We start from the raw sequence: 20,626 nt of genomic DNA on the forward strand, positions 1-20,626 counted from the left end.
GAACCCTTGTGAATGCTTGCCGCGGCAGTGGTTACCATTTACTCATTGGCAATAGATGCTCTGGCTGGCTGGCACTGGCAGCCACTTGTCTAAATGATGATGTGCCAATGGCTACTTGGTAAACACTGCCAACACTTGCTAAGAATATTAATCACAGCCTTTTACTCAGGAAAAAACAAAAGCTCTGCAATCACCATGGAGTTGCTTACTCAACCTAAGCTGTGCCTTCAATATTATTTTTTTCCAAAGGATTATATAAAGGATTATATAATCTCGTTTTTTGTGTGTTGGCTCCTAAGTACTCTTACTATTGATACCATTAGTACAACTATGAGGTACACAGTATTCTGTGCTTAACCTTTCCATGACTTGTGTAAACTCAAAGACAAGGGCAACCTAAACCATCCATGCTGACACACTGTCCCTGCACGCTAGGTGGGCCCTCCTAGGTGTCTGCCTGCTCATGTACACCGTGGGTCTGTCCATGGCCACCAAGGGAGGCATGTACGTCCTGCAGATGATGGACTTCTACTCTTCCACCTTCTCTGCTTTGATGGTGGGAATGTTTGAGGTAAGCTGCCGGCCAACATACCTGGAGCTGTCTATAAATGATCTGAATTACAGTACTCCTGTCAAAGTGAAGCTCATGCGAAAGATTACTCCCCTCCTCCGCCAAGGCTGTGTGATATGTCTCATTCAGGAAATAATTCAACACACTAGAAAATCATTACCAAGAAAAAGTCATTCCCATAAACTTAGGTATGAAGAAAAAATCATTAAAAAATTAAACCTTTACAGTTATGTACAGTACTCATTCTCGAGTCATGCCCTTGATCACTGTTTTAAAGTTAAGATGGGTTAACTTGCTGTACTGTGGATTCCCTGTGCAAACCAGGACTGATTAAACATGAATAACATCAGGAGTGGCACCTCTGTACCAACAGGTGGTTGTCGTGACCTGGATTTATGGTGTTGACAACTTCCTGGATGACATCAAGAAGATGCTGGGATTCTACCCCTACCCCAGAATACTCTGGAAGTGTGTCTGGAAGTACATCATGCCTTGTGTGGTTCTGGTAAGTGCATTTTGTTCCACAAATACTTCACAAACACTTGTCATAAATCTGCATTTTGCCGAGTCTCTTCAAGGATGTGTAGAGCAGTGTCTGCCAGTGCCAGTGCCAGTTATCATGGCATTCTGGAGACCCTAAGCAGGGTTATGTTTTGGGGCCCATCATGTACCCCTTTCTGCATGTACACAGAGTATCTTAAAATATGAAATAGTAACAGATTCATAATCTTTAAAGAAACATAAATGTTTGTGTCTAGACGAAAGGGCTTTAAGTGGGTGCATTTCTTGCTTGTCCATACAGCCAGCCCTGGTGTCTGCTGCTTTGCAGGACACTGAAAATTCATAGAAGATAATTACTAAGTCTTTTGTCCTCAGACCATCTTGGTGTTCACCTGGCTGGACCTTAAGCCAGCAAGATATGGCGACTATGAATTCCCTTACTGGGCCAACGCCATTGGCTGGGTGCTGTCCTTCTCCTCCGTCTCCCTCATACCCATAGTGGCCATCGTCAAGATCCTTCAGGAGAAAGGCTCCCTGCTCGAGGTAAACTCTTAAAGGCACACCTCTCATATGAACTGCAATCTTGCAGTTCCTTCTAAAACACTTAAATTGCAAAGTATCCTCATGTAAAAGTAAAAATAAATTTAAATATTTTTAATACAAGTTTAAGCGGTCAACTACTAAACTTTGCAAGGTAGCACTTTTCTCAGGAGTTACTTTTGCTACCACTACTATGGTCAGTTCACCCGAGTCTGAAGCGAGCATTATCGCACAACGGCAACCTCAAGCCACACCCGATTTCGTGGATAATGTATGCAAGCCTACGCATAGTTAACAGTCATCAGTGTCAATAATATGCAGGCAGCAATAACAAATACCGTCAATTATAGTCGATTATGAGTAAAAAAAATATTAGTAATGTCGCAAACAGCTGTTGTGTTAATTTACAAGATCGCTGAGTATGATTATTAAACAGCCTTGAAGCTGTCCAACACCGAGAAAAAATTGGCAGGCTTTATATTAATAAAACAGCTATTTATGACATTACTAATAGTTTTAACTCATAATTGACTATAATAGACGGTATTTGTTATTGCTGCCTGCACATTATTAAGTGACGACTGTTTACTATGCATAGGCTAGCATACATTATCCACGAAGTCAGACACGCTGTGTGGCTGCAGGTTGCCGTTGTACAATAATGCACACTTCAGACTCAGGTGAACCAACTTTAGGTACTAATACTTTTCTAGTAAGTAGAATCTATTTGTGTCTTACTTTTATATGAGACTGACTCTTCCAAGAGTACTATGTATGGTTTGTGAATTTATCAAAAAATTATTGATACACACTTAAAATCTTGTTAATATCATGTTGCAAGTAACTTAATGATTTACTTGAAATTTGAACTGCATCATATAATTTAATGATGAGTCAGCTTAATCATGTGCCTGAGGTCCAGCAGGGTGTGTTCAACAGTTTGTACACAGCACTCCAATCAGTAATTAAGAGCAAGAGAAAGAATACTTTCAAAATTGAGCTGAAGATGACAACTAAATTACTGTCAAATTCAAGTTTGACAATTTTTTTCATGAGACCAAATTTTATACCTCGGCTCAGTTTGCCATTTATTATTTTCTTCTTATACAAGCACTGACAGGAGAGGTGCATGAAAACTGGCAAACATATCTTAAGAAGTTATTGCAATGCTATAACTCCCCCCCTCAGCGGCTGAGGAAGCTGGTGCGGCCGCTGCCCGAGTGGGCACCACCCCCAGAGGTGTGCATCAGGCCAAATGACTCCTTTGGTGCTAAGCCGCTGCTCAAAGTGACCTCTTTTGGTAAGTACATTACCTGAACATCAGAATGATATTTAAGTCACAAAAACTTAACTTTCATCCTTAAACTACAGAACATGGAACAGTACAGTTAGGTCTCAAAGTGTGAGAGTTTGCTGGATACACAAGCTTGCACTAAGTGAATGTGTGGCCTTTGGCACATATAACCTAGGCCAGAATAGGCTACAGGGAACACCTGTATTGAAAATTCTGCTGTAAAAAGAATAGGCTTCTGATCACACAAAACTTATAAAAATGATAATTTTTTTGAAATTCTTTTATGCACTATTTCTTTCTGAAAACCCTGGTTCACTATGCATGCAGTCCTATTGATACCATAATACATTGTAGTTTCCTTTCCAGATGAAGATACTGGAAACAAGATATAGACAAACCTCAAGATCAATGCATGAAACACAGGGAAAGTTGCTTCAGCAGGAGGTGCAGCAAAGAATGGTTGTGTTCCTTAGGAAAAGTTAATCCAGCACCAGAAGGTACAGCAAAAAAAATCATCCGTACCTTCAGCCAACAGAGCCCTGTGGAGTTCCAAGCCTACAACCCATCTGGCTAAGAATCAGCTGCATTAGTGTGCAAACACCATTTTGTTTACATGGGAATATGAGGAACATGGTCAGGCAGGTGCCCTCGGGCCAAACACAAGCTCACTGAACCATTGCGTTCCCCCAAGCACTATTTTCTGGAAACAAGCTCAACAATCTAAGACACAACTGGGAAAATCTTTAGAAGCAATAAAGTAATGCCATTTCAATGATTGCAAAGCTTTATGAAAGTTTTTCTCCACTCCTGTTTTCCGGCACTCATCTGACTCTGTTCCTATTTGCCTCATGTGTGATAATACCATGATGGTAAACTTTTCTCTGGGGTGGAGAATAGGCACCAAAGAGCTCATCTGCTGCAGTATGGGCAGCAATCTCACAAAGTAATATAGTAGTAATGTATTTGTCTTCCTGTACTATCTGTTGTCTTTGTTATAGTTTTGAGCAACTAGTTGGTACATTCTTTACTTTGAAAATGTTTCTGAACTTGCCCTCATATTTGCACTCATTATGTCCATGCTTAGCCTGATCACCTGCAATAGGCCCAGAACACTGTGAGACTAGCTAAAACCGTAGTCCTCATAAACTAAAGATTCCACAAATAAATTATTCTAATAGCTATATTATAAATACTGTGTGCTATGTTTGATCAATAAACTGTCAAGTATATTCATAAGGTGTTAGCAAACCATACCCTTGTTGGTAGATATTACCCTAAACACTAATTATTTATCATGTAATGCATGCAGACGGGTATTTAGTTAAAGTCGTGTAAGTACTCTTACTTCTCTTGAACAGTTCTTGTAATTCCATGATGTTTGTACGTTAGCCTGTCAGGGGCGTGTCAGCCCTGTATTTAACGTAACCAGTTGCCACACTGATGATAGTTTTGTGAAAGCTAAGTCCCGTTATTCTGTGCATCATTCTATGTAGGGGAGTGTTCACCAATACCACAAGTACAAGTCAGACTTTTGAGATGCTAGGAGTTTTTTGGGATAAATACTGAAGGAAATAACTAACTGACTGTTCATAGAATTTAGCAACATCTTGTATCCTTGTAATTATGTATTAGTAGCATATGCTTCATTGTTTCATATCTATCTTTGGTTCTTAGTGCAATTATGGGCTCAGCATCACCTGCACATCTTTTGTTATTAGCACATTTAGGCAGCAAAGCACATCCTGAGGAAAAGTGTCACAGTTGTCCTCAGTAGGTTGAGCTCCTGATGTCTGACAGCTCTGACAAGTACTCAAGGGGCTTGTGAACATTCCATATCCTTAAGTGTCTAGAGAACAAATAGTCTGGTCATGACATAGGTACAAGGACATATTTTTCTTCAAAGACCTCTCCAAAATGCTGCATACTTTTATACCTTCTTATGGACTTTGTGTCAACAAATAACTTAGATAACTTTTCAAGGTTTACACTTGAGACTTTCTGGTAAGCCATCATAATCTAGCGACCATATTTTTACACGACCGTAATAATATGAAGACTATTTTTTTACAATTAATATATTCCATATTAACTTTTCATGATTAGAAAAGTTAACAATGAAGGTGCAATGTTTGCATTTTCTTGTCTTGCTACTTCAACTTGTTTCACCAACGTGGGTGGCTCTGGTACCTAAATTTGAACACTGCACTGGCACAACACAGGCACTCAAAGGAAAATTTGTTTGACACAAACTTAAAAGAAGCGTATAAGTTTGCACCAATGGAGTATTTGTAAGAATGAGGCAGACATCATGCCATGAAAGGTCAGTCAGCATCAGTATTTGAAGTGGTTGAATAGTATGACTTTAGGAGATGCATTGTTATGACACACATGCCTGTATGGTGATGAGATCTTGCTGACCATACTCTGTGTGTGCTGCAGAGACACGCTCATGCAGAACAATGCAGGTGCTCATTGTGTAAGATATCAACTCTTGGGAGTTGAAAATTTATTATATTTTATTATCACAGTTTATGAATGAATTGAATGTTAGAGCAATTATTTTTACTAAAAACATCAGAACTGCAAAAAATGAATTCATTTGCATGTTGTTCCCTTGGGCTGAAACACTGGTGGAGTGAGTCCCTGCAGTCCTGCGACACCAGTGCTTGGCTCTCAGGACACAATGTGCAATGTACAGTTTTGATGGAGCTATGAAGAGAGAAATCTTGGTGTACATACAGTGCTTCCAGGAGTTCCAGAGGCCAACTTAGTATGTGTAACTAATCCATGCATTTAAATATAACCACTGATTTTTTTACAGAAATAAAGGAAAAAACTCAAGCTTGGTATAGTTACAAAACCATGCAAATTGCAATGAACTGCAATAAATTGCATCTAAATTTATCAATAAGTGAGTTCATTTTGACACAATGCCACATTGTATGATATGATACAAGGCCCAATTTAATGTATTTTGTCATTCTTGACTAATAAGTCTAGCATTCAAGTCTTGGTTCATATGCAGAGAAGTCCATTAATCAATTGTAGTTCACCTTTCACTGTGGCTGCAGACTGACTTCAGCAGCCGACTCACTGATAGCCATTCACTTATTCTCAGAGTAAAGATACATTTTTTTGGCTCCCCGGCCACAAGTGAAGGGGTTGGCTCAGGAGCAAGTCTTTGTCAGGCAGAGAAAAGAACTTAATAATATTATGTTGATGAAATTTGTTAATATTACTTTCCTGTGCCACATTAAGATGGAAAGATTAAAGACAGAGAATAGAGTGATAGTTGGAAATACATCTCTGGAAACTGGAGTAGATTTCTGTATATCAGTGCAGAGGAAAAGAATTTTCATGGCTCTTGCCTTGTGTCTATGAAGGTACACTTGCATGGTTTGTGAACAAGGAGATAAAGGAGACTATGTTTTGGGAGCGTGAAAACCCCTTCCACTGTGTTTTTTGAGTGACTTGTGTCAATGTGACTAGTTATGAGTGAGAGCAGTGCAGCAACACATTACACTGTCCTTGTTATATTACTTAGGGAAGAGAAAGTTCCCATGTGGCTGTCATATCACCATTGTGTTTACCTCCTTTCCCCTGCTGAGCAGGGTGAGAGCCCACCTGAGAAACAAGAACATGGGGCAAACCATTAACACACACACACACACACACACACACACACACAGTTATTCATTCTGCCACGTGTGCCTGACCCAACACACAAGGGGTAAAAGAGATGGTTCTGAGTGTAACCTTTTTGAGAAAGGTGTTCAGGAGGTTCTTAGTTCCATGGCCAGCCCTCTGAGGCACACAGGGTCGCTTGCACCACATAAAGGTGAGCAATGGGACTGCTATTTCCTGATGACATGTACTTAAGAAAATACATGTTATTTTTTTGTGTGTGTGTCAGCTGTTGTTTGTTTAGATGAAGGGCAGAGCCAGCAAAGCTCATGTACTTTTCTGCATATTTACTAAAATGTTCTGTGAAATATGTGATACATTGTACTATATTATGTTTTTTTGTTGATGTAAATATCTGTATATCAGCATGTACATAATCCTTATTATTTACATGATACAAAGCACTTTCAAACTGAATTTGCAACAATATTTAAATTTCAGATCTTTAGAGAAATTACCAAAACATGAGTTATAATAAGAATAAAAACTATCATTATCTACACCCATGTTCTTTTGATCCTCCTTGGCAGCGATGATACTCACAGGTTAGGAACTGTAACGATTATAAGCTTCTGACTTAGATTTTGCTCCAACCAACTTTCACAAGCTTTTCTTGACATCTATTGTAACCCTTTCCAATAACTGTCCAAGACAAAGGTTCAGGTGTTTGGAGGCTTACTGGGTGACACTGCATCCAGCTTGTTCATGCATGTGCTGAGGACACAGAGATTAGGGATGTACCGATACCAAAATTTTGACCGATACCGATACTGATACCCCAATATTTGACCGATACCGATACCTGTGCACTGATTTTTTTTATACAACAATTCCAGCAGCTAAAGGGCAAGATCAAATGTTAAGAAAAAAAAAAGATCCACTACTCGTTGTTACACTATAGAAGGGAAGAAAGCGAGGGAGGAGGCGCCTCGTGAGGTCTCGTTGACTCAGCTAGGTTAGATTTACCTTAATTGCCGTACATTTAGGCAGAAGACTGTGAGGAAATCCCCAGACCCTGGCAGCGTGCCCCGTTTCGGGGCGACTGTCTGAAGCAGGCAAATGTGGTGAGTGGAGGGGCTCCGCCAATCCTGCGCCGAAGCTACTAAACCTGTATTGTACGCGTCCGCGGTACCTAACTCTGTACTGTATACTAAGTATTATATGCTTGTATTCAAAGTAATATGAATCTTATCGTTTAAAGTGATGAAAATTAAATTGCGGGAAATTCCAAACTATGTACTAGGTAGTATCACAATACAAGATAATTACACTTTTCTAATATTTTTTTCAACAATTTAGAAAATCCAACTGCTGTTGAACAAAATTATTTGCAACGAGTGACATGCGATGTACAAAACTCCTTCAAGTATTGGTAGTATCGGCAGAAAATGAGCCAATACCAATACTCTTAGAACGTGCCGATACCACCGATACCGATACATCGGTACATTCCTAACAGAGATATTGGAAAATTTCACTTACAGAACACCCTTGCTTTATCAAACCAATTGGGGGAAGAAGGTGATGTTATAGCCAGATATCCGTTATATATGAGGATCCAAACTTTTAGCATATAACAAACTATGTTTGTTATAAGCATCCGCATTGACTTGCCCATCTTATGATGACATCCCTGAGTGTTCCTCCTAGCAAGTCTCCATGCACGTGCCTTTCCCATACCAAATACCTCCCAGCAAGATCCATCGACCTGCTCTAGCCATGAGATTCTGGGCACCCTTTTGCCTCCTCCACTGGGGATGTCTGTTACACAGACACCCTGGTGAAATCAGTTGACTTCTAGGTGGCGTGCCACATGCCCATATAGCCTACATTGGCATTCATGGACTACGCAGGTATAAGCCTTGATTCTGTCTCATGGAGTAATCGCTGATTTGACACGTCATTCCAGCGATATCCCATGATTCTACAAGACACTCATTACCATAGGAGTTAATTTGCTTCATCAAGGCACTATTTAGTGTCCATGCTTCTTACCCATAAAATAAGACAGGAGCAAAAACAACTTGAAAATCATTAGAAAGGAAAGTTTTGTTTAGTCGGTGCAACATCTGTGGTCATATGCCAGAGAGATGAAGGAGGGGAAGGAATTATAGGAGAAGGGAACAGATCCCAGGAGACGGGACACAACCCCCGATTAATACCTGGTACCCATTCACTGCTGGGTGGACAGGGGCGTAGGGTATCGGAAAAGCCGTCCAAATTTTTCCACTCCACCCAGGAATCGAACCTGGGCTCTCTCGGTTGTGAGCCGAGTGTACTAACCACTGCACCACGAAGCCCCCTTGAAAATCAGATACTTTGTCTTTCTGCATAGGGATCAGTCACCATAAAATCATGCTGAGGTGAGTCTATAACATTTTCCAAGGCTTTCAATTACACATTTTTCATGATTTCACCTCTCATGATACTTTGTCCTTTTAAATTGTAATTTGTTAACTCTGAACAATTACCAGTGGCAGCAGAACAAAATTGCAGCTGCTGCAAATGGATTCAAGACCAAAATTCTTATTACTAGACACCACTGCTGGCAAGGACTGGTTTCACCAGAGGAATTGGTTTCTAAAGTCCATGTGCAGAGTTGCTTATATAAAAAATAATTGCCTAATACATTCTGAGGAAAAGACCTCACACCATGTTCTTGTCTGGGAATGGAGACAGCAGTTTAGGAACTTATTCAAATTCATTATCATGCACAAACAAGACAAAATGGAAATGTGAGGTAGACCTTCGAGTGGACAATGCAAATGTGAAGGCCTATAATATTCAAATTGGACACTCCTGCATCACATTTGTAAATCTTGTGTATTCATCCAACAAATATACAATAAAAAAATCAGTAGGTATAATTTACAATCTTTAATATGGTCAGCAATGATAAAAATCACTGCTCCATTTCCTGAAATGTTATAGAAACGTGATTCCTCACGACTACCAATAACAAATAACAAATAGAAAAGACCTCTAACAATGAGCAGCATTAATAAATATGGCAAGTTACTGGTCTTACTTTATCAAATAATACAAAGAGGAAAATAACGACTGGTTTTACTTTATCAAGTATATATGTAAATAAGAAGAGGTTCAATGCCTGTACTACTGCTGGCCTATCATATACCTGGTGGCACTTTGGATACAAAATATAAACAGTCAGTGTCTGCAATGTTTATATCTAAGGTGCATAAATACCCAATGTCAGTCGCAGTTAATTAAATAAATCCAGAAAACTTTCAAGCACACAATGGCTGAGCAACAACAACACTCAGGTCCTCAAAATTTGCAGCTTAATTTTTATACAATTTATACAGCTTCAGCGACGCAGTTAACAGCCAGTGAACGATCCGTTACTGATAGTGATAGCATGTGTAAAGTGTGGCCTAACCTTCGCCTCACCTCAATCCGTAAAGTAAGGCTGTCCGTTCTTTTCGGTGCGGCAAGTCAGGATCTCCACGCCCGTCTCCGTCACCAGGAGCGTCTCTTCAAACTGGGCCGAGAGCTTTCCATCGGCCGTCACTGCCGTCCAGTTGTCTGGCCACTGCTCATCCTTCCACGTGCCTAGGGGATGATAGATAAACAAATATTGTAATGGATACATGTGCATGCATGGGTACATGTCTTATTTATCCAAGGCCTGATCGTGTGCTGGACTCATAATCAGCAGCAAGTGCTTTTTCAGCAAGGGCTTAGAGCTCATCAGCAGACCTTTGGGTAAAACTGGGACTTCACACACACCCCACCATCCCCCCTACTCAAGAGGGGACAGCAACCACTCCTTGTCAGCAAAAAACTTCCATACTGAGTAAAGAGCAAACTTCAGCTTACTTGGTGACAGGCTAACATGGCATACACTATATATACCACAGGAGTGAGGGGGAGTGGGGGGGGTCATGATAAAGGTAGGTATGGATCAGGATTACTAGAATGTTATCCTTAGAGAGCAAAAGTGTTAAAAATGTTTCTCACTGAAGGAGATATAATGAACAAAAAGGCTTTCTCAGTCAATTCCTACTGTAGTATCTAATCTAGTCTTACCTTCTGATATCATAGGTTCAATTGTGAAGGTGTGTCCTGGCTTCATGATACCCACAGCTTTATTTTCTGAAAGGGAATAAAAAGAAAATAACATAAGATGAACTTGACATAAAAAAGCAGCATCTCATAAGAGACATTTTAGAGCAGGGGTGTCAAACTCATGGCCCGCGGAATGGCCTTAGGTGGCCCGTGAGGTGAGGAGATTCTTCACCTCAAGTTACTATAATTGTTACAGTTGAGGAAAATACGAAACTGTTAAGACAAGACATATTAACATATACCTTTTATTCATATGACTGATTTATTTCATATTCATATTCAAACTTCGATCTTGCCAATATGCAATTACCAAATCTTTGATGGCCCTTGAGATCATAACCAAGTGCATAATTGGCCATTGAAAGGATTTGAGTTTGACACATCTGTTCTAGAGAGTAAAGCTGAATGATCCAATGGTCTCAAAGGGATTGGGATGTGTGTGTGGGCAAAGTGGCATGCCAAACTACTGTAGACCCACATTTACGAGGACATAATGAAACCCTTGCCTAATGAGGCAAAGAAGCATGCATGGAGCCTCTCATAACATGTAATGAGTCCCAGTTTGACAACTGAGACAATAGTAACACTTTTATGACAAGACAGAGGCTTGTATGCAGCCATGCACCAAAAGTAGAGAACAGTGTGGAGGGAGAAGTGAGAGACAGACCCCAAAACACAGAAATAACATTACCATATAAGTGGTGTGATGATGGGCCCAAATTAGACAAGCAGGACAAAATGAAACACTCACTTGCATAATGAGGCACAGAGGGAGCCGTGTGGAACAGCTGGTGTATGCCGTGGCCACAGTAGGAGCGCACCACAGAGTATCCTTGGGACTGGGCGTGCTTCTGTATCACAGCGCCAACGTCACGGTACTTCACACCAGGCTTGACTGTCACAAAGAAGAGAACACATATAGGATACATCCTCCAACCTGTGCGCACCTTTAGTTTACATGTATATATTATTACACAGAGGGAGCTCTGACTTGTAAACAAAGGGGAGCTTTCAATTGCATTATTATAGTCATGTTACTCAAAACTTTTGGTTTATATTTCTACAGGAATGCAGGGCTGGCAAGAGTAAATAAGGTGCCAATGAGGCCTCTGGCTTTCTTCAAGAAATAATCAAAACTAGTAAAGGGTTCACCTATTTCAATAGACTTTTGAAGACACTCCCAGGTAGTCTTAACAAGATTTCTGGCCGTGCTGCTAACCTCCCCTATACACAGTGTCTCGTTCAGGTCTCCATGGAAGCCGTGATGGTACACAGTAACATCAACTGCAAACAGAAAAGGCAAACTTTGTCAACTTTTTTTTTTCATAGTATGGTTCAAAAAGCACACACAGACACCCACAAGACGCAGTGGTTAGCACACTCACTCAACATTATAGGTCCCGGGTTTGATTCCCAGGTGGAGTGGAGACGGATGGTATCCGAATGTATTCCATCCCTGCTTCCAGCAAAGAAATATAGAGGTTTGGAACAGACTAAGTGAGGATGTAGTATCGACGAGGAGTGTTCAAAGCTTTATGGAAAAGTTGGATAAATGCAGATACGGAGACGGGACCACACAAGCGTAAAGCCCCAGGCCCTGTAAAACTACAACTAGGTAAATACACACACACACACACACACACACACACACACACACACACACACACACACACACACACACAACCCCAATAAAATATAGGTCGAGAAAGTTGCCAAAAGACAAAGATCAATTTTATTTACAGGTATCTTGAGTAACAGTTACCTAAAATGAAAAATATATGTTAATAATGTTAAATAGAACCATAACTATTTTCTTATTTTTACTAATCTCTGTTCATATAAGAAAAGTCCAAGTTTATAGTAAAATGAGGATCCATTCAACAATATATATAAGTCTGGCTATCCTGGAACATGAGAAACATCTCCCCTAGAAGATACTCTCAAATTAGTTCACTTACTGTTGCAAATGTCTCCATTCTGCAATGGCCTCATATCAGGAATACCATGACATATCACCTCATTGATGGAGGTACAACAGGACTTGGGAAAGCCATGGTAGTTGAGGGGTGAAGGGTAGCACTCCCTCTCCACGGCAGCCTCGTGAACCACACGGTCTATTTCGTCCGTGGTCACACCAACGGCCGCCACCTTCACGCCCTCATCCAACACTTCTCGGGCCAACTGGAGAAGGTGGATGATTCAAAGAATAACAATAACAATAATAATTTATATAATAATAATAATAATAATAATAATAATAATAATAATAATATAAAGGTAGCTTTATTCAGCCAAGAAAGTTATGAGGTAAATAAAAACAAGTTGACAATAAGATTTGGTTGATATTCATGCTGTCAACACAGGATTAAAATATGTAGTAAAATTTACAGCTTATATAAAAAGATGGATGAAAAAAATTAAAAAGTAATTTATTGTGAAAAACTTCAAAACATAGAATGGAGCAATTAAATCTGAAATTACCAATATATTAACATAGGAACAAAATACCCTATACAACAGACTTTACAGTGTGAACGTAAATAAAACTTGACACACAAACCAAATTCACAATAATCTGTGATGAAGTCAACTTGTGAATAATAAAATGAAAACACACTCACCTTACATGCCACCTTCATTCCTTCAATCTCTTCATCAGAAAGGCACTTGATGTTGGACGACGACCGAACTTTTTGCTCAGAGTGGGGTATCCCGTGGGGGTCATCGGCATAGTCTGGCCGGCCTATAGACAAAGGCACTTCCCTCTTGCTACTTTGTGGATATGGTCGTAAACTACCTGTGGGAGGAAGGCATTTCATCCATACTGAGAAGGGAGACTCATTCATTTTTACTACACTCCTTTGCATAAACGTTTATATATCTAGTTCTACATTATTAGCCAAAGATGTTATACAGTTAAATCTCTATTTAACAAACTAATTTAGGGGAACACCAAGTCATTATATCCAAATGCTTTTTTTATATCCAGCATTATGAACAGGTACTAAGTACTGTATTATATAGATGTGCAAGATACTGATTTCTTTTTATTACAAGACAATCCTGTGCTGTATCTATAAAACATTCCTCAAATATAGATGTTCACTTACCAGTAAACATGAAATATGGCCATGGATTGTACTGCGAGAGGTTGGACTCACTTGATCCTGAAAGTCACAAATTTGAGCATCAAAACTTCTTCATACTCTCAACATAAACATGTACGTACCCTTTAATCCTGATAGTTCTCCTTTACCAACCATTACTTTAACTCACATACTGAGGAGTAAAAATTTTCATACACCTGATTGTCTGAGGCAACTAAAATATCACAGGGACAAGGAACTTTAGAAATTTACTGACTTATATTTGCCTGTCATGTGATTAGCACATTCCTCAATGTCCATGAGCTATATATAGGATATTTGGAGTATAGTTGGCTTGGAACTTCAGTTCAATTTACCTTATGTTAAGTACTATAAATTTATTAAAGTATCAAATAAACAGCTTACTTTATCAACATACTCATGAATATAACTATTCTAATACTATATTAACATTGGCAATCATTTGTAAATATTTTGAATGGTTTATAGGTCTTAAAAACTAATTGGTTTTATGGCCCAGTTAGCTAACTAGCCAGAAAGAGTACAAGTTCCTCCCCTGTACACCAGTACTTACTTGTCTTTTTGTGGAGCTGTTTGTGTGTTTCCCAGGAACTCTTGAAACAGCTCTGAAAAAGATAATTAAATCTTTGATGAGTCTTTTTTACTTTAGTATTTAATATTTATCTGGGTTGGCCTGAGTCTTAGGTTCACTGGGCAAGGCTAAAGTTGGGGGCATGTGCTATGGCTGCGCATGGACAGACTTGACAACTTTGAGAGAGATGCACAGAGAAGGGGCACCCTTATGAGTAGTTAGCTCCCTGCCTCTTTACTATCATTAGGGCAAACAAATCACTAAGGCCTTGGTGCTCATCTTTGTCACATTCTCCCTTGAGCCCGTGGTGGGAAGAACCCATTACTCCGGGCCAGCGTGACATCCAGGAACCACAGTTTACCTTCCTCAGGAGTGCTGAAGCCGATTAGAGAGAAACCTTTGGAGGAGCCTACACTGAAATCCACCAATAGGAGAGCAAAGTAACTCACAAGGCGACACATCCTGTTGCCAGCCCCGCCCAGGACCTGACACACGCGCCCGCCCACCCTCCTGAGTACTGAAGAAGAGCATTATGGAGAAACCTTTTGAGGATTCTACACTGAAAACCATCGAGAGGATAATTAGATAATTCACACGCCGACACGACCTGCTGTCAGCCCCGCCCCGGCCCTGACACACAGGCCCGCCCACCCTCCTGAGTACAAAAGAAGAGCATTACAGAGAAACCTTTTGAGGATTCTGCACTGAAACCCATCGAGAGGAGAGCAAGATAGTTCACACGCCGACACGACCTGCTGTCAGCCCCACCCCGGCCCTGACACACACGCCCACCCACCCTCCTCAGCACAAAAGAAGGGCATTAAAGAGAAACCTTTTGAAGAGCCTATACTGAAAACCATCAATAGAAAAATAAGATAATTCACACGCCGACACGACCTGCTGTCAGCCCCGCCCCGGCCTCCCTCACACACGCCCCTGACACCCATGGCCGCCCACCTGCGTGCAGAAAAATGATCCCTGAATGCCCAGCTTGATGCAGGTCGGGCATTGTAGTCTGGCCTCAGCCCCGCAGCCCACGGTCTCACAGGCATGGTGGGCCGCCCGCTCCCCGTCAGACATCTTGCTTGGTCTTGGTCTGGGATGGTGTTTGGTCTTCTTCTTCTTCTTCTTCTTCTGCTGCTGAGCTTCCATACGTCCTTGTTACTTCTTTACATACCTACCTACCACTACGCACTGCACTGTTTTTTTTTTACCTTCCTCTTACTTTTAATCCTTGCTACTTCTTGATTGATTGATTGATAGTTTATTGTTGCAAGTAAAACAACTTTTGTTCAACTGACCTTAATTCCTTTACTCTTGTTTAAATGACCTTCTTACTTATTTAACTGATCCCTTCCTTTACTCTTGTTTTAACTGACCTTCCTTTACTCTTGTTTTAACTAACCTTCCTTTGCTCTTGTTTTAACTGACCTTCCTTTACTCTTGTTTTAACTAACCTTCCTTTGCTCTTGTTTTAACTGACCTTCCTTTACTCTTGTTTCACTGACCTTCCTTTACTCTTGTTTCACTGACCTTCCTTTACTCTTGTTTCACTGACCTTCCTTTACTCTTGTTTCACTGACCTTCCTTTACTCTTGTTTCACTGACCTTCCTTTACTTTTGTTTCACTGACCTTCCTTTACTCTTGTTTGAATTGACCTTCCTTTACTCTTGTTTGAACTAACCTTCCTTTATTCTTGTTTCACTGACCTTCCTTTACTCTTGTTTTAACTGACCTTCCTTTACTCTTGTTTGAACTAACCTTCCTTTATTCTTGTTTCACTAACCTTCCTTTACTCTTGTTTTCACTGACCTTCCTTTACTCTTGTTTTAACTGACCTTCCTTTACTCTTGTTTAAATGACCTTCCTTTACTTATTTAACTGATCCCTTCCTTTACTCTTGTTTTAACTGACCTTCCTTTACTCTTGTTTAAATGACCTTCCTTTACTCTTGTTTGAACTGACCTTCCTTTACTCTTGTTTCATTGACCTTCCTTTACTTTTGTTGAACTGACCTTAATTCCTTTACTCTTGTTTAACTGACCTTCCTTTACTCTTGTTTCACTTACCTTCCTTTACTCTTGTTTAACTGACCTTCCTTTACTTTTGTTGAACTGACCTTAATTCCTTTACTCTTGTTTAACTGACCTTCCTTTACTCTTGTTTCACTGACGTTCCTTTACTCTTAACCACAGCCCCCCAAAATATCCAAGAACAAATATCTCTTTGCATGAGACTGACCTTTACTCAAGTTGGTACGGTAATAGTAGTGTGGGTGGATAACAAAGACATGTATTCTTACAGCTTTACTTTCCCTGAGACGTGAATTGTTTTAACATGTAGACCCTATGTTGTAATATGTTGCATCATCAACCACTATGTACTATATTTACAATGAAATCAGAGGTAATAATACACACGTTGTCTTTCCTGGTCTACCTCTGCAATATTTACCTACTAATTACAAACTATTTACATGTATCTAGTATTAGTCTTATTGCCATTCTCTTCTGTTCTTGAGGTCTGACCTTTCCAAGAGAGCTGTGGCATGCATCTGTCCACTTCATGGCCTGACCTGTACTACTTAAAATTTCTATATCACAATGGACGTTCAAGATTGTCTGACCTTCTGTCCCAATAATATAGAACCAAAATAACACATAATAAAGGCAACACTAAGACAGAAAATATATATATATATATATATATATATATTTATATATATATATATATATATATATATATATATATATATATATATATAGATATATATATATATATATATATAATGTGGGAAGGGTTTTGATGATGGCTAGACTCACACATATAAACAGAAAGATAACAGAATGGCTAGTTTGCCAAAAGATATAATGATAACAATTCAACTTCCTAATGCAAGAGTTAATCAGTATTTTCATTCATTCTCTCTTATCTTATACAAGCATACATTAGCAAGGCCCCCTCCCCTGTGGAACAAGGGATGGGGATAGGTCTATAGTACCACACCTTGGAAGTAATAACCCATGAGATGGACAAAGTAAAGCCTAATCATTGAAATGGGCCACATCCACACTTACTCTCCAGTCAAACCAGCAAAGTTCAAAAGTCCCTCTCCATTACTTTTATTTTTCAGGTTACATGAAGTCCTTCACATATTCATGGTTCAGGATCTTCAATGACTCATATGTTCATAAAAACAGGACCAATCAATCAATTGGGGCATACGCCAGGGAGATGCAACGCCCCACCCATCCTACAATGCCAAACCTCGGGGTTCCAGGTCTTTGTCTTTCAGCACAGGAACTGACAATGCTATGTACTTGTGCTGAGTGAATCCACACACTGTAGGCCAAGCCAATCCACCATAAGACTTCTTGACAAGAAACAGAATCACAAATATCAAGAGATATGAAGACGGCTGGCTGAGCAAACACAGCTAAGATGGTATTACAAGGAATGTATATAGAGATAAAAGGATAGAATAATATATTATTAAGGAATAATACAGTTCTACTAACTTGACATAGAGCTTCTGAAACATGGGCAGGGAATGAGTCTGTACAGACAAGGTTATGAGAAGTAGAAATGAGTTACCTGAGGAGAGTATCTGGTGTAACAAGGTGGGATGGTATGAGTAATGAAAAGGTGTACAAGATATGTGGTATGTAGCAGAGAGCAAGAGGTGTAGTGTGTGGAATGGGTAAAGCATGATGCATTGAAATGGCTTGGACATGTAATGAATATGCAAAATGGTGATTCTGTGAAGAAGGTGTATGAGTCATTCTGGGGCAGGGTGTGGTAGGTATACAAAGGAGGAATGAAGAAGTGTACAGATGCAGTATGGATGAGAGGTGTATTGTGTTTAGTGGAATGGTAAAGCAAAACTCATTGATAACTCCAGCAGTACCTCCAATCATCATCCTACAAGTGATTTGTGAGTTGAATTAGGTTATGGTAGGGCAAGCTGGGCTATGATGGGTTCAGATAGGTTAGGTGAAGTTGAGTAGTGTAATGATGGCTGGCTGGATGACTGATTACTTACCCAGCAATAACTCTAAGCACCCAGCTAAAGTTTTTAGGGTTTCAGGACATGGCTGGGTGTAGACCTTCTGAGGGCTGACATAAAGGAGTCCAGGTTATATTCATTCTCATACTGATCTTGATCCCACAGATCAGGTAAGCTTTCCAGGACTGCTTTGGCTCCTGCTGTGCCAAGACCTAGTATGTGTGAGGTGGTAGTGGTGGGGGTGCCGGAGGAAGACTCTTGGCCTACACCACCGCCACTGCCGCCAGACTTCCCAGAATCAAACATGAACAAGTCCAGCAGCTGCAATTAAACAAAAATGAGAAATAATTGCCAGTCCCCTCGTCCTCAGTCCAATAACAAGGAATCAGAAGAGTAGGTATGGGGAGGAGTACTTTGGGTAAACATGAATAGCAGCCTGTCACACTCCTTGAATAGAAAGGTGTGCAATCACTGTATCCTCCTGGCCCTAATACACTGATGAGAAACATGGCACTTCACAAAGAATCTTGATAAAACTAAAAAGTACACAAAGAGGAATGGAGACAGTGTGATCATGAATTAGCTTTGTGTATGAATGGATGGCTTTCAAAACTGAATTTGTATTAAATTAGACAGTACATACATTGATTGCTCTCTTCACTATAAAATGTAAAAAATTGATAAAAATGTATAATAGTCCATATCCACAAGAAAAGCCATGTGATGATGAGCTCACCTGGTTGGTTCCCATGCTCATGAGACTGGAGTTCTCCTGGCTTATCACTGTGTTGGCTGTCATCATCTTGAATTTCTGGAGCCTGTAACAAAGAGAGGCACTGATGACTGCCTAGGAAGGATCATAGCAACATCATAACAAATAAAAATATTGATGACTCTTTGCTGTTAGCAGAGAGCAATGTTAATGGAGATGTTTCAACTGTCTGATCCTACAAGATAACTTTACTGGCTATCACAATATTGACTTATTCTGCTAAATCCTACTGCTGTATTTGCATTTACCATTTTCACAAGCCATCTAGATATGAAAGTTATTGCACTACTGTATGCACACTACTTACACAAAATGCTGGGAACAACAAACCCTAGATACAAGCATGACAGGCTGGACCACTGCAGCAATACTTAGCCCTTTATCTCCCCTGCCATCCATCCATCCTGTACTTACACAAAATGCTGGGCACAACAAACCCTACAGATGCAAGCATGGTTGGCTGGACCACTAAACCAATACTTAGTCCCTTATCCCTGAAGCGGGCTTCGCTACAAACCCAATCACGACATGAGGAACGCGGAGTCTATGCGCTAGATCCATGCTGATCCTGTAGCACCCTGTAAATAGCTGTATATATATCTCACTAATAAATCAGTTGCTGTCACCCCATCACCGTGTTTGGTTCTCCCTCTCCTGAACCAACAAATTGGACTGCCTGAAGTAGCACCCACTGCATTGGTGACCCTGGAGTAACACGAACACCCAGCCTTCTGATCTTTTTTGCTGAGGGGGGAGTATTGTAGTGAAGCCTGCTACATCCCCCTTATCTCCCCTACCATCCATCTATCCTGTACTTACACAAAATACTGGGCACAATAAACCCTACAGACATAAGCCTGGCTGGCTGGACCACTGAACCAATACTTAGCCTGAGCACCCACCCCATGATCTTCTCCTCCAGTGTGCCGCGAGACACTAGGCGGTACACGTTCACCACATTTTTCTGCCCGATGCGGTGAGCGCGATCCATTGCTTGAAGGTCTCTCATGGGGTTCCAGTCATGCTCCACAAAGATGACCTGGAATAAATAAATAAATAAATAAATAAATAAATAAATAAATAATAATAATAATAATAGTAATTAAATAAAAAAATAAAAAAATAAAGAATAAAATAATATAAAATAAATAAATATTGTTAGACCCAGGCAATATCAGGTAACCCTGCTCCTATATTTATATAGGTGTGAGATGTGTGAGATGTGTGTGTGTGTGTGTGTGTGTGTGTGTGTAATTCACCCACGGCCAGATCAGGAGCTAGACTCATCATCGCCTCCTCTGCATCAGAGCAAGATTTATCAGTCGATTTCTGGGTACTGCTGGGACTCAGAAAATTCATAAATGCTTCCTTACTAATGAGACTTTCTATACAACAAAGTGAGGTCATTCTTTGTTGATCTATACCATAAGGAAGTGGGTACTGATTTCGATATTGTTTGCTGATGACAC

At 40.1% G+C, this 20,626-nt stretch overlaps 3 protein-coding genes across 5 annotated transcripts in view; 1 reads left to right on the forward strand and 2 right to left on the reverse strand.

The window, feature by feature from the left end:
• The window catches only part of LOC126987045 (sodium- and chloride-dependent glycine transporter 1-like), a 57,769-nt gene extending 50,677 nt beyond the window's left edge, over positions 1–7,092 (forward strand). For all 3 annotated transcript variants that reach the window (XM_050843718.1, XM_050843719.1, XM_050843720.1), the window contains 5 exons: positions 436–571; positions 945–1,076; positions 1,448–1,615; positions 2,801–2,912; positions 3,273–7,092. In XM_050843718.1, the coding sequence (XP_050699675.1) occupies positions 436–571; positions 945–1,076; positions 1,448–1,615; positions 2,801–2,912; positions 3,273–3,298 (574 nt within the window). In that variant the 3' untranslated portion in view covers positions 3,299–7,092. The remainder of the gene's footprint in view (positions 1–435; positions 572–944; positions 1,077–1,447; positions 1,616–2,800; positions 2,913–3,272) is intronic.
• A 2,360-nt stretch (positions 7,093–9,452) lies between these two features.
• On the reverse strand, positions 9,453–15,531 carry LOC126987047 (methionine aminopeptidase 1-like). The gene is made up of 9 exons (XM_050843723.1): positions 15,336–15,531; positions 14,361–14,412; positions 13,790–13,846; positions 13,301–13,476; positions 12,638–12,860; positions 11,832–11,963; positions 11,431–11,574; positions 10,641–10,706; positions 9,453–10,163 (listed from the first exon to the last, which is right to left on the reverse strand). The coding sequence occupies exons 1-9, from the start codon at positions 15,528–15,530 to the stop codon at positions 10,003–10,005; spliced, it is 1,206 nt and encodes a 401-aa protein (XP_050699680.1). The 5' UTR covers position 15,531; the 3' UTR covers positions 9,453–10,002.
• Positions 15,532–16,672: 1,141 nt separating this feature from the next.
• LOC126987052 (TATA-binding protein-associated factor 172-like) overlaps positions 16,673–20,626 on the reverse strand; it is a 32,363-nt gene continuing 28,409 nt past the window's right edge. Inside the window, exons 32-34 of the mRNA XM_050843725.1 lie at positions 20,060–20,196; positions 19,122–19,203; positions 16,673–18,706 (exon numbers count right to left, since the gene is read on the reverse strand). Of these exons, the coding sequence (XP_050699682.1) occupies positions 18,455–18,706; positions 19,122–19,203; positions 20,060–20,196 (471 nt within the window). The 3' untranslated portion in view covers positions 16,673–18,454. The remainder of the gene's footprint in view (positions 18,707–19,121; positions 19,204–20,059; positions 20,197–20,626) is intronic.

The sequence above is a fragment of the Eriocheir sinensis genome, chromosome 63 (assembly GCF_024679095.1).
Source record: "Eriocheir sinensis breed Jianghai 21 chromosome 63, ASM2467909v1, whole genome shotgun sequence".
Lineage (NCBI taxonomy): Eukaryota > Metazoa > Arthropoda > Malacostraca > Decapoda > Varunidae > Eriocheir > Eriocheir sinensis.